At 54.0% G+C, this 13,907-nt stretch overlaps 1 protein-coding gene across 1 annotated transcript; it reads right to left on the reverse strand.

The window, feature by feature from the left end:
- Positions 1-268: 268 nt before the first annotated feature.
- On the reverse strand, positions 269-1,779 carry LOC124649233 (sm-like protein LSM8). Its single transcript, XM_047188885.1, has 5 exons — positions 1,673-1,779; positions 1,526-1,566; positions 1,317-1,391; positions 672-724; positions 269-565 (listed from the first exon to the last, which is right to left on the reverse strand). Exons 1-5 carry the CDS (start codon positions 1,710-1,712, stop codon positions 475-477), a joined length of 300 nt encoding a protein of 99 aa, XP_047044841.1. The 5' UTR covers positions 1,713-1,779; the 3' UTR covers positions 269-474.
- Between the last annotated feature and the right edge of the window lie 12,128 nt (positions 1,780-13,907).

Below are 13,907 nucleotides of genomic sequence, written 5' to 3' on the forward strand. Positions count from 1 at the left end.
GTCGGGTGCGGCCGGGCGCCCTGCACCGCGGGGCCGCGGCAGGGGCAGTTCTTCATCTCATGTAGCTACAGCAGCGCCAAACCAGACCCATCCTCTCCTGCCGCCTCCACCCCCTAATTGCATTCACCAAACCTTCTTCATCCCTTCCTCCTCCATCTACTCATCATATAGTAGTATACTTACATATTCCATTTGTACGTTTTAATCATGTTACGCTTCTCCTTCGAATCCTTCCTTGCTACTGTATTGTTAACGGTATGTATGTATATGTAGCAACAGATGGATGGTTCCAGCATTACCTACTAGTACTTCGTTTCGTTAATTACACATACATATCTCTCGTACGTACAAGAAAAACCTCCACGCACAAAAGTCTAATAGTAAAGATATGTCAGGCAAACCTACTACGTACTAGGGCACAGAAACATCATCAGTTTCAGCTTGCTCGACCAGAATCAATATATCAGCTTAATTTCAGTGGATCACCGGCTTGAGCGGCTGCGCTCTCAGCTTGGACATGTCCAGGGCCGCGTCCAGATCCTCGTCCACCTCGCCCACCACGCTTCTGCATCAATCACAAACAGCTTCAGTCAGTCAGTTTTACACACAGATCACGTTACATGTATGTATGCATGTATGTATAACTGAAAGGAGGAGTAACTGTAACACACATGTTGTCGCCTCTGATAATGTAGAGCCCAAGAACAAGCTGCTGTACTCCCTCCTGCAATGCAATTATCGCAACAATGGAATGGAATGCTTGTCAGCAGTGCGTAATATAGCTCAACAAACACCAGAAACCAACTCAACAAATGTTGAAGGAATGTCAGCAGTGCGTAATAGCTCAACAAACACCAGAAACCAACTCAACAAATGTTCAAGGAACTATTAGTTAGTATTTATGAAACCTCTATATTGCGGACATGAGCAGCCAAAACTAAAGGAAACACCACCAGAAACGCATCGCAGTGTGAGCAAACAAAGGAAAACATGTGGATCAAGTGTTCAACCAGAGGAATCATCATTTCACGTAAAATCAATGGTATTTTGTTTGTGATGATACACAATCATCATCAAGTCCTAAAACAGAGGAAATAATTCTTTCTAGCCTTATATACAAGGGTGAAAGACCTACTACAGTAGTTTGGAAGCATCATGAGTGAGAAAGCCTGCTTCTACTTGCACGTTATACAAAGTTTGGTAAAACTAATTGAAAGATAGAATGAGGATCCGCAGTTGCACAGTGAAAACTAAGTGGGAAAAAAAATGACAATGCAAGCAAGCAAGCAAACAAACAAACAAAGCCGATTGATTACCTTTGTGGAGTAGACTCTCTCGTGTGACTCGTCAAGGATGATGTTTGTGGCCTGGTCGAACCCCCTCAGCGTCCCCTGAAAGTTTCAGAGGCGATTGATTCAGCCGTCCGTTAGTAGCAGCGGATCGACTGATTACAGCGGGCGCGCGGAGAGAGAGAGAGAGAGAGAGAGAGAGAGAGAGAGAGAGAGAGAGAGAGAGAGAGGCTTACCACGATGTTGCGTCCGTCGTTGGTGATGACGGAGATCACCTCTGCCGATCCCATTCGATTAGATTGGAGGCGAACAAACATGAGATTTGGGATTCGATTGATGAAATAAATATATATAGGGAGGGGAGGGGACGGGATGGCACTCACGGTCGACGAGGGACTCGAGCGTCGCGCCGACGGACGCCATCCGACTTGCCGGCGGCGGCGGCGCTGCTGGTCGAATCGAATCGAATCGAATCGAAGAAGACAGTGGGCAGTGCAGTTCACCTAGGGTTCAAACCGGCGGCCGGGTTAGTAGTAGTACTAGAACTAGAATAGAACTAGGGTCTTTCTGGGCTTCGTTCTTGTTGGGCCAGGCCCGCCTCTCTTATCACCCACGACTAGACTAGACCAGACCAGTAGCCAACGTTTTTGTTTTTTTTTTTTGTTTTTGAGATGGACCAGTAGCCAACGTTGAGGTCACCTTGCGCATGAATAGTGTACCAACCGCAAGCAGTTTTCCGGATCAGGCCAGTGAACCGGTGCTCCCCTACCATCGCTGGCTGCTACTCCCATCTTTGCATCCTCTTTGTTTGCCACCCTTGTTCTTGTAATTTGTAATAAGGGACCAAAAGTATATACAGTAGTATATCCTAGCCGATGTTTACCGGATAAGGTCAGCAGCAGCCTTTAATTTTTTTTATTAGTATATGTTTCAGTTTCGTGTCGATCCCATACTTATCTGTTGCCTTAAATCATCCATGGTTATTATGTCTGTCTTCTAGCTGGTCCGTGGAAGCAAGGACTCCACCCTCAAGGTATGAATGTGTCCACTTTACTCTGCTATAAGAAAGAGGCTGCATGCACTTTAATTTTTCTGTTGTATATATAAACTTGAAATGCTTTCATGATTTTGTTGCTATGGCATTGACACAACTCATTATATATTTTAGAGAAGGTACTTTTGAAGAACAACAAGCTCATCTCTGGAGAAACTGGAAAAAACAACAATGCATAATGCATTTTGTGTTTTGGTCCTTCGGGTCTGGGACATTCGGGCACGCAAGCTCAAGCAAGACTTGCCAGGACACGCAGACGAGAGGTTTACGCCATGGACTGGAGTCCCGATGGCGAGAAGGTTGTGTCTGGTGGTAAAGATAGGGCCCTCGAAGGGTCGTCATGTTACTAGAAACGGGGCATCTGAGATGAGTGACGCGAGAGAGAGCTCCGACGTGCGCGCGGGCGACCACGCGCTGCGGCTACCCCACCACCTCCACCCCGTCGCCGCCGGCGACCTAGCCCTAGGATCCATCCCACCCAACCTCCTCCAGCCAACCACCCTCCTCCAGCTGCCCATGTCCTTGCCGGCCTGCTCGTCTGTTGCGGCAGCTGTCCCCACGACGGTTGTGGCTCCAGCGAGTGGAGTTCCTGCTGCCGCCACCGTCCCTCCTTGCCACGGCGACGCGCCCTCCTCTAGCACCCACGGCGACGGCACCCCAACACGGGTTCCTCCTCGCGGTGCCAGAGTGGCTGGAGTGCCGTACCGCTCCCCAAGTACGGTGTTTCTCGAAGCTATCTTGTCGATGTTCCACTCCATGGTTGCTAGCTCGGTCAGTGGTACGTGCAAGCTTACTCCCTTCTAGGTTACGCCGGTGAACCTGTCCCCGCGGATCAATCATTTTTGCGTCGCAAACGCACTGAACTTCTCCTTTATTGCGTTCTCTGATTCCTTCGTCGTCCGCCGTCGCGGCCGCGCCATCTTCTCCTCCTTTGCTGCCTCTCCCGCCATTCGAGATTTCATCCTCGCTCACGGCTCCTTCCGCCTCGGGAGAACCTCCTACAGGCTACACCGCTCCATGTCGGACGCGGTGCACGCTGTCGCCTGCCTCCCCGCTTGGCCGCCATGCTCCGCCATGGTTCTGTTTGTGCCAAGCTCGAAGGACAGTGACAGTGCCCTCCTGGGAGGTACATGGGGCCTGCCCCATGCAAGCGTACGTTGACGAGGAGAGGCCCGTGGCTTCCTTGGCCCACGTTGGAGGCGCAGGCCTTGGGCCTCGCAGCCCGCCCAGTTTGGAAAACCCTGGTGCATCTTTTCGTGCTCCCCCTCCACCTTTTCCCATGTCCTCTCCTCCCCCTCTGCTGTCGAGCCTAACCCTCTCCCCGTCCCTCCGCTGACCGCAGACCAGAACACGCCGCTGCCACGAATCTTGTTGACCGGCAGCTAGTTCCCCAGCCCTACGCTGACGCCTCCCATGACCTAGATGAGGTCTCCTCCTGGCCGCATGTCTTCGCTGCGTCCCCTCCTCTGGATCCGTGCCTCCCCCTTTTTTCTGCCGATGCGCGGTTCGGTGGGCACGGGCAGGAGCTCCCGCCCCAGGACCGGTCTATCGGTCGCACCTCCGGTGGCAGCTCCGGGATCTCGGAGGGATCCACCTCCCAACCCTCCTATTTGGAGGCATTGTTGTCCTCCCCCACTCCGCACCGCTCACAGCCCTCCCCTCGGAGCCTCGTTTTCTCCCCCGACCCCAGCCAGTCGCTATGCTTCCACTGCATCTCGCCGGAGCACTGAGTGCGTGACTGCCGTGGGCCCCTACGTTGTGCCGCCTGTGAATGGTTCGAGCACAAGTCAAAAGGATGTGAGTTACCTCCCCTTACCTTCTGCTGATCTGTCTCTGTTCCTCCATCTTCTGCTGACCCACTGGCACCTCCTCTCCTCAGGTTGCGTGCGTCTCGTTCCCGTTCGTCCTCGCCCGAGACTCCGGCGGCCGCTGCTCCTCCTGCTGGGCTTGGCGCTGCTGGTCTGTGCCGCGGCTTCCTCACCAGGCCTCTGCCACCGTACCCACGCGGCCTGGTCCAGTCCCCTCTTCTGCGGTCGGCCACGCCCACTTCTCCGCCTGGCATGGCCTCCTCGCCACGCACGGGCTCGCATGGCGCTCCCGCCCCTTTGGGCCACAGGGGGCCACCAACTTCTGCTCCCCTCCCACGCGCGCTGGCGGTGCCTACTCCTCCGTCTGAGGTGGTGACGGCGCGGCCTTGCTGCGCCCATGTGTTCCTCCCTCCCCCCGCTGGCGACGGGGGGAGCCGACATTTTGCGGTGGCGCTCTTCGAGCCCGCCGCCGATGCGCCCGGCTTCCTCCTTCGCCACGCGCTCTAGGAGCACGGTGGTAACCCCGTCGTCGGCCTCGCGGCAAGCAACTACGACGCGCTCATGGTCTGCTTCGCCTCGTCGGCAGACAGAGAGGCCACTCGCTCGCTTCCCGCTGCCCTTCGAGGGGCACCTCATCAAGTTGGAGCGGCCGGAGCATGGGGCACCCGCGTGGCATGGAACACCGTCAGCTTCGCGCAGCTATCTGCCACGGGGTTTCCCCTTGAGCACTAGAGCGAGCAGGGCATCCGCGCGGCCTTCTGCTCCGTCGGCAGCGTTTGTTGTGTCGACCCGCGCTGCCTCGACGGCTCGGACCACTCGGTGCTTCGGCTGGTGGTCAAGCTCATCGATGCCAACGACATTCCTCCGATCCTCTTCGTTCACGATGCCTGGGTCTCCCAGGTGTTAGAGAAGCAAAGGTGTCACTTCGTACACTTCTTGGCCCATACCGCCGGAACCGCCCCTCAAGTAGCCGGAGCTGGTCCCGAGCAGGTCGAGGCCCCGGAAAACAACGCTGCTCCGGATCAGCAAGAGGCTGTCGGAGAGAGCCAGACTCCGGTTGAAGAATCGATTTTGGGAAATCTAAGCCCAATCTCCGGAGACACTCAATCCGACCCCCAGCCATCTCACCATGGATCTCCGATGTCGCGGGAGCGGCCCCGTAGGGATCCTTCCTCGGAGAGCCTCCTGTCGCCTGAAGAGATAGTTGCGCAAGCACGCATGGATTTGGTCGCAAAGTCAGACGTCCTCAACAAGCCAATAACTCCTGGCGATGCCGCAGATCCGGAGGCTTTAGAGGCCACCAGAAAGGAGATGTTGGCCACAGCCAAAAAGTTTGCCAATACCGCAGCTGCTATATTGGATGAGAGGGAAGAAGCTGCACTGATTATGGATCGCTTTGAAAGACAGGATCGCGAAGTCACCGCAACGCTCGAGCAAGTCAAGAGTATGAGAGCGGAGTGGGAGGTGAAAATGACCTACGCACAGGCGGAGGCCGATAGAATCATCAGAGAAGCAATCCCTCCCCGCAGGATCAACTTCACAACCCCTGCCGAACAGCAGCCGCTCGCTACCCCAAAGGACAACTTAGCAAGAGCTGCAGAAATTCTGAAGAAAAGTGACGAGGAGGTTGACATCAACTACTTACGCACGCTCGTCGCTTCAGCGGTTAAACAGCAGAGCAAGGCAGATACTTCGCGCAAGTTGGAATCCAACCCGGAGCATTGCGTCTCCACTGCGCAGAAGGACGCCCGCAACAATCGCCATAGAGATGACGAGTCGCGAACCGGATCCTCGGAACGCAGAAGGAAAGCCAGGGAACATCCAAATCCGATCCCCGTACCATCAAAGACGCCACCGTCAGATCCGAGAAAGGGAAAGGATGCAATGTACTCTGGACGAGACAAGTACCGCAACGCCTCTCCTCCACCTAACGGTTACCCGCGTCCCCCTCGTCGCCATAGTCCAGCCGGAAACACCAGGCCTCAAGGGCATGGTGGAATTATTATCCGCGACATCGTGATGCCTTCCGGAAACCGGAACAGGGAGCGCACGCCGGAGCCTCGCCGGAATCAGAACAATGATCGTGAGCCCGAGCCTAGGAGGAGCCGGAATGAGGAGCGCGACCCGGAGCCCCGCCGGAGCCGGAGCCGGAACGACCAGGGCAGCCAGCGTCATGGAGAAGGCAGCCACAGGAGCCGGAGCCAGCACCGGGAGGGCCGGGGAGAATCTGCAGGCGGAAGCAGGAGGTCGGATCGGCCCCCTCGCAGTCTCCCTCACCACCACCTAGCGGTGGCGGCGGAGGTGGAGGCGGAGGCGGTGGCCGGAGATCTCGCTCTCGCTCACAGTCCCCCCGACACGGCTCGCGCGACGCACGGGAACGCCTCAACGAATACAGAACCGACTACATCGGACCGAAGTGCTTTGGAAGGATGATTCGAGAGGAACCAAAGCCAAGGAGCTCCCTCAAGCTACCCGGAAACCTGAAGCATTATGATGGCACCGAAAGGCCGGATACCTGGATTGAGGATTACTACAATGCAAGAACCTTCGCCGGAGGAACCCCTAATATCGCTCGCCGCATGCTCCAGCTGTACCTTGTAGGACCAGCCCGGATCCGGCTCAGCCGACCTCGAGAAAAACTCCATCTTTTGCTGGTTCGACCCGAAGACCGCTTTTGAGAAACACTTCGAGGCACCTACAAAAGACCTGCCACAGCAAGCGACTTACAAGCTTGTATCCAGAAGAAGGGAGAAACCTCAAGAAACTTCCTCACACGATGGTTGGCATGCAGGAACGAGTGCGAGAACGTCGATCACACCACGGCCATGTACGCCTTCATTGGTGGACTGCAGAGAGGAGGATTGCTGAGGCATAAGCTCACATGTTTAGCTAACGCCAACAACCTGACTTTGGACGAGATGATCTCCATTGCCGATGATCACACCGCCGCCAATGACGACGCAGCGGTGATCTCGCAGCCACAGCAATTCCCCGCACCAACAAAAGAAGAACCGTGATAACGGTAACAACAGCGGCCATAAACGCAAAAATCCTGATGACCAGAAGAGTGGCGGATCCGACATGGTCGCCATGGCGTTCCAACGCGGAGGTTCAGGAGGCGGAAGAGGACGCGGCCGCGGAGGCGGAGCCGGCAGGGGTCAGCAGCATGGCACTGAGGTCACTGCCGGCGGATCCCGCGCCCCGCAAACCTACGAGGAGTACGGAGACATGCCCCGCCCGGCCCACTTGGATCCGGCTACGGGGAAGTCCACGCACACCAACCGCAACCGCAAGTGGGTCAACGACCTAAAGAACGACCCGGAGGCAGGATACAAGCGAGCCCGAAGCACCGCCCACGCGGCAAAGGAGGCAAGGGCAAGAACAAGGACAAGGAGGAGGACAAGCTCCGAGGCGATGGACGAGGATGATAACTCGCCGGATCCCAAAGCCGGATCCGCAGGTAAATCCAACCCCTTCGAGAAAAAGAGCGTGGGGGCTTACCACACCTTCCTCGGAACCCCCACGATCCGCGCTACAAAATCAGCTACCCGGATCCCGAACGCCACGGCTCCGGCCGTGCCGCAAGATGTCGGTGGTCGGAAGTTCCGTGCACATTTGACAGGGAGGATCATCCCGCCATTGTGCCAAAAGAATACTACGCCTTGGTTGTGAGTCCCCGCATAGACGGGTATGACTTCTCCAAGTGCCTCATGGATGGCGGAGCCAGCTTGAACATCATGTACCCGGAGACTCGGGAGCGGATGAACCTCACCAAGGAACAGCTCAAACACAAGACCACCGAGTTTCACGGCGTGGTTCCGGTAAGAAGGCGAACTCCCTCGGCAGCATCACACTTCCCGTGGCTTTCGGCGACGTTCATAATTTCCGCGAAGAAAAGATCACGTTTGAAGTTGTGCCCTTCAAGAGCTCCTACCACGTCATCTTCGGCAGGCCCACCTACCACAAGTTCCACGCAAGAGCATGCTATATCTACAACAAGCTCAAGATGCCGGGTCCCAATGGTATGATCACCATAACCGGAGACTACAAAAAGGCTCATGAGTGCGAGTTGGGCGAAGCCGCCTTCGCGAGTCCGTCATATCCGGAGAAGAGCCGAAAGGCTACGGTGGCCGCGGTGGATCCGACCGAGATGCAAACCACCAAGAAGCAGATCTCCGAACGAAAAACTCCTTCGTGGCCGCGATAGAGACCAAGAAAGTCAGCTTCAAGGAAGATGACCCTAGCAAGCAAGTCTCGATCGGAGCCAACATGGACCCCAAATAGGAAAGCGCGCTCGTCGAGTTCCTCCGCGCTAACATGGATATCTTCGCATGGCAACCTTCTCGACATGTCCGGAGTACCTAGGGAACTCGCCGAGCACTACCTCAACATAAATCCGGGGCTAAACCGGTGAAGCAAGCTATGCGACGCTTTGGAGATAAGAAGCGCCGCGCCATAGGAATGGAACTAGCAAAGTTACTAGAAGCAGGTTTTGTAATAGAAGTTATCCACACCGATTGGGTCGCGAATCCCGTCCTTGTACCCAAAAAGAACACCGAAATACTAAGAATGTGCATCGATTACTCCGGCTTGAACAAACATTGCCCGAAGGATCCGTTCCCCCGCCGCGCATTGACCAAGTCATTGATTCGACGGCGGGGCGGAACTTCGTGTTTTCTTGATGCGTATTCCGGTACCATCGGATCCGGATGAAGGAATCCGACCAAAAGGCGACTTCATTCATTACCCCGTTTGGCACTTACTCGCTATGTTACTATGCCTTTTGGTTTGAAAAACGCAAGTGCCACCTACCAACGTACGATGCAGCGATGCCCGAAGGACCAAATTGGCCGGAACGTGCACGCCTACGTCGACGACATCGCGGTCATGACCCGGAAAGGATCCGACTTGATCAGCCGACCTCACGTAAACCTTTGAGAATCTCCGTCGGTACAAGATGATGTTGAATCCGCTGAAGTGCGTCTTTGGCGTGCCAGCCGGAAAACTCCTTGGCTTCATAGTCTCTCACAGAGGCATTGAGGTTAACCCGGAAAAGATCAAGGCAATCCCGTGTATCAAACGGCCAACTTGTCTCAAAGATGTGCAACGACTAACCGGTTGTGTCGCAAGCAATCGCAGGTTTGTTAGCCGTCTTGGCGAGAAGGCGCTACCTCTCGTACAAGTTGTCGAAGAAAACAGACAAATTTGTCCGGGACGACGCAGCCGACGCAGCTCTTCGAGGGTTGAAGGAAATACTTACCTCCCCACCTATCCTGGCAGCCCCAGCAGAGTCGGAGCCAATGCTCCTTTATCTGGCAGCTACCAACAAAGTCATCAGCCTCGTCATCGTGGTGGAGCGAAAGGAAGAAGGTCATGAATATGACGTCCAAAGACCTGTCTACTACATAAGCGAGGTGCTGACGGAGTCAAAGCAAAGATACCCTCACTTTCATAAGCTAGCTTATGGAGTTTTCCTAGGCAGCCGGAAGCTGAGACACTACTTCCAAGAGCACCCAAGAATCGGTCGTGAGCAAAGCTCCGCCGTCAACAATTCTCAACAACGCTGACGCAACATGACGGACAGCTAAATGGGGCATTGAATTATCCGCCTTCGACATCGCTTACAAGCCAAGGACTGCGGTAAAATCCCAAGTCCTGGCAGATTTCGTTGCAGATTGGACAGAAGCTCCGGATGCAAGTCTGGAGCCGGAACCGTAAACATGGGTCATGCACTTCGACGGATCCAAGCAAGCATCAAGGCTCGGGAGCCGGAGTCACCCCGAAGTCCCCTACCGGAGAAGAACCGCAGTATGTTCCGCAGATCCACTTCGAAGCTACAAATAACATGGCGGAATACGAGGCTCTACTACACGGATCGCGCATCGCTAAGGAAATAGGGATCAAGCACATCATTTGTTGCGGAGATTCCGACCCGGTGGCACAAGCAAGTAGCCGGAACTTGGAACGCCGTAAACTCCGTCATGGCGGCCTACAGAGACGAAGTTGACGAGATCGCCAAGAGCTTCCTCGGATACGAAGTCAAGTACGTCGAAGAGACGACAACACAGCTGCGGATATGCTATCCAAGCTCGGATCCGGCAGAAAACCAATTCCGCCCGGAATTTTCCTAGAGCATCTCCGGATACCCTCGGTGAAGGGCGCTAACCCGGAAAATCCAGAGGTGGCAAGTGTCTCCGGCCAAAGAGGTATTGGCTACCATTCCGGCTTGGACACAGCCTTTCCCGGACTACCTCATCGATCGAAGTTGCCGGAGGACGAGGTCCTCGCGCGCCGCATCATCGACGAGCACGATCCTACACAATTGTTGATGGACAGCTCTACAAACGAAGCGCAACAGGGGTATTTCTCAAATGCGTCTCCAATCAAGATGGCATTGAAATCCTCGTAGAGATCCACGCAGGGGACTCGCGGGCACCATGCCGCTCCCGAGTCACTCGTTGCAAAAGCTTTTCGGCTAGGCTTTTATTGGCTCACAGCCTAAAGAAGATGCCGATAAGATAGTCAAGACCCGCCGAGGTTGTCGGTACTACGCTACTCAACCAAACGCTCCAGCCCAAGAGCCGAAGACCATACCTATCACCCGGCCATTTGCGGTCCGGGGGCTCGATATGGTTGGTAAGTTAAAACGATCATCTCCCGGTGGTTGTGAATACCTCCCGGTCGCCGTTGACAAGTTCAGCAAGTGGATCGAGGCCAAGCCGTTGAGAAAAGCCGACGGTGCTACGGCACTAAAATTTGTCATCGCCCTCGTAATGAGATTCGGCATCCCACACAACATAATCACGTATAATGGCACAAACTTCGCTCGTGGAGAATTGAAGGATTATTGTGAGACAATGGGGATTCGATTGGACCTTGCATCCGTGGCTCACCCACAATCCAATGGTCAAGTCGAAAGAGCTAACGGTCTAATATTATCGTGAATCAAGCCACGCCTTGAAGAACCGCCGCGACGAGCAGCCGGAGCTTGGGCCGACGAACTAGACGCCGTCTTGTGGAGTTTGCGAACTACCCCTAACGAGTCAACAGGGTTTACCCCTTTCTTCCCGGTATACGGATCCGAAGCCGTGATTCCCTCCGACATCATCCATGATTCACCGCGAGTTTCCGCCTATAACGAAGAAACAGCTGACGAGGCCAGACAGCTATCTGTGGACCTGATCGAGGAAGCTCGGAACCTAGCGGATCAGCGCTCCGCCATCTACCAGCAGAAACTCCGACGCTATCACAGTCGTCGAGTTCGGAAACGCTCCTTCATGGCCGGAGACCTGGTCCTCCGCCTTCGACAGGTGAAAGACCATAAGCCGCAATCTCCATGGGAAGGACCCTTTGTCGTTAGCAAAGTGCTTCATAACGGATCGTACTACCTTGTCGATTTCCGCGAGCCGAGGGATAGACCCGCTAACCGGCGCCGGAAACGCAAGCGTGAGGATCCGGATGACATCTACGATGAAACAGATCGCCCTTGGAATATAGCACAGCCTACGTCCTTTCTACACTTAGCATATTTTTCCGAGTTACAAACTCCGTAATAGTTATACATGATCAATGAAATAAAGCTTATGGTTCACTCTTTGAGTCTTTTACCTCCTTTACTTGTTCATTTTAGATCGTGTATGTTTTTTCCGACTAAAACCGCAGAGCTGGATGTTTTCCGCCTAGGCGTGTATAAAAGTTGTGATTTCTAAAATCGTCCTTTAGGACGTAAGCTTAAGTTTTCTTGATTAAGTTGTTATCTGTTGCGAACTCGTGGATTCCTAGTAGCGATTTCCGGCACCTATGCCTGGGGGCTTGTTTCCGCGGTTATGGACGGATTGCCATTGGGCTTCGTCGCCGCTGGCGAGCATCTCCGGCTACGGTTTTCCGGCTCGTGGAAGGTCAAGCGGGCAAGCCGGAAAATAACGAGATCAGCACTTGCTTTCCGACATAAAACGAAACATGCACATAATATTAAACGGATAGCAGGATAAGTGTTTCCGCCCCATGCATAATCGTTTCGTTCCTAGCTACTTAAGAATTTAAAGTCTTATTACAAACCCTCGCCAGGGCCAAAATGATGCATTGTTTTTCCCGCAGGAATAAAAGTTCTCACTCCCCCTTAGCCGGAGAAGTCTTGCCCTCTCGGATCCTGTTCCTTGGCGCCTTCGGCCGGAGAAGACACATCTTCTTCACTTTCTTTTTCGTAAGCGCAGCCGCTGGTCTTGGGTTCCTCTTGGGGAGCTTCCTTGGAGCTGGTCCAGGTAAATTGGGTTCCGGATTCCGCAGGTCGCGCCTTGGCAGCAAGCTCCTTCTGAAGTTCCGCTTCTAAGGGCTCGTCCGCAGGAAGGACGACCTTGTCGTAGAATTCCTCGTGCCGGATCCTGCGCGCGATACGGGTGTCGTAGCCGCTCACTGCATCCAGCAGCGCGTTGACATCCGCATCCGGAGGAACGCCCGTGGTCACTTCATCAAGATCAAGATCCGGAGTATGTGCCGGGCACATGGTCAAGGCCATTGCAGCTGCGCCTCGGGCTGAGGATGCTTGCAGATCTGTCACCAGTTCCGGTAGGACATCCATCTTCCTGATAAGTTTCCGGACGTCGCAAGTACGGCTCCTCTTGATGGATAAATTGTAACATATCTTGCGGGAGGCGGAGATGAGATCTTTGCAGTCATCGCCTGCAAGTTGAAGAAGGTCGTCACGTGGGTACAAATTCCGGCGCTCTTCAGAATACCCAAGCGGCTCGCATAAAACAAGTGAGGATATAAGCACACAGCTTCGAGCATAAAGTAAAACGTCGGAACAAATATCTGGGCAAGGTTCTAGTATCGGTACCCAAGATGTTCTCATTGAGCAAGTCCCAGTGCTGCTCCGCCGTCTTCATAAATTTCCGGAGTCCATTGAGCTCTTTTTGCTGAGATTTGATGGTCTCACTGTCAACACTTAGCTTCAATTTCAGCTCGCCCTTTTCCCTGATATGCTCGGAGTTTTTCTCCGCCAGCTGCTTTTCGGCTTGCTCCTTCTTAAGTTCCGCCTCCTTTAGCTTCGTCTCCAAGTCTTGGTACGAGGAGCGCAGGTTCTCAAGTTCGGCCGAAGCCGTTGCCGGGGAGGAGGATGCGCCTAAAATAGCATAAGTTAACAAGCAATTTAAAGTCGGAATTTGGTTAATGACGAAGAAGGCGGAAACCAACCTTGGGCGTCCGCCACTGTTTAGCCAAATCTGCATTCTCATCCTTCGTGGTCCGGATATTTTCCGCCCGACTCGTAGTAACGCGGCGCTGCAGGGCAATGTTCTTGTGCAGCTCGTAGTGCAGCGCCTGTCGTTCCTGAAAATTTTAAACAGTGCAGGAGTAAAAATTCCGCCTATAGCAGTGGTTTCTTTTAAAAGCATCATTGCCGGAACCTTTCCGCCATAATGCTTGGGGGCTACTGGTTCATTCTAAAAAACTTTCCCGGAAGTAATCTTTCTCTAAGCATCTAAGCGCTAACTACTTTTTCAGTTTCCGCTTACATGCTTGGGGGCTACTGGGGAGTACCTTTTGCTTGCAGATGAGTTGGTCGCAGAACTGGCCAACATTTTTCTTGAAGTCTTGGATTTCCGACGTCCTGGAATCAGGTTTCCCCGTGCGTTGTTCAGCATGGCGTTAAGCAGTGTCTTGTTGAAGCTCCCACTTCTCCGCCTCGCCAGCCTTATTGAAAAACTTAGTGGCATAGGCCTTTGGGGTGGAAGTGATGTCAGCCGGATCTCCAAAGTT

This window comes from Lolium rigidum, chromosome 4 (genome assembly GCF_022539505.1).
Source record: "Lolium rigidum isolate FL_2022 chromosome 4, APGP_CSIRO_Lrig_0.1, whole genome shotgun sequence".
Taxonomy (NCBI): Eukaryota; Viridiplantae; Streptophyta; class Magnoliopsida; order Poales; family Poaceae; genus Lolium; species Lolium rigidum.

What these genes read in the sequence shown, in the direction of transcription:
- LOC124649233 (XM_047188885.1), bottom strand. Translation starts at nt 1,712, where the DNA reads ATGGCGTCCGTCGGCGCGACGCTCGAGTCCCTCGTCGACC. An exon ending in GCTCGAGTCCCTCGTCGACC is followed by an intron (nt 1,567 to 1,672) that starts GTGAGTGCCATC and finishes TGGGATCGGCAG; the next exon opens with AGGTGATCTCCGTCATCACC. An exon ending in ACGACGGACGCAACATCGTG is followed by an intron (nt 1,392 to 1,525) that starts GTAAGCCTCTCT and finishes TGAAACTTTCAG; the next exon opens with GGGACGCTGAGGGGGTTCGA.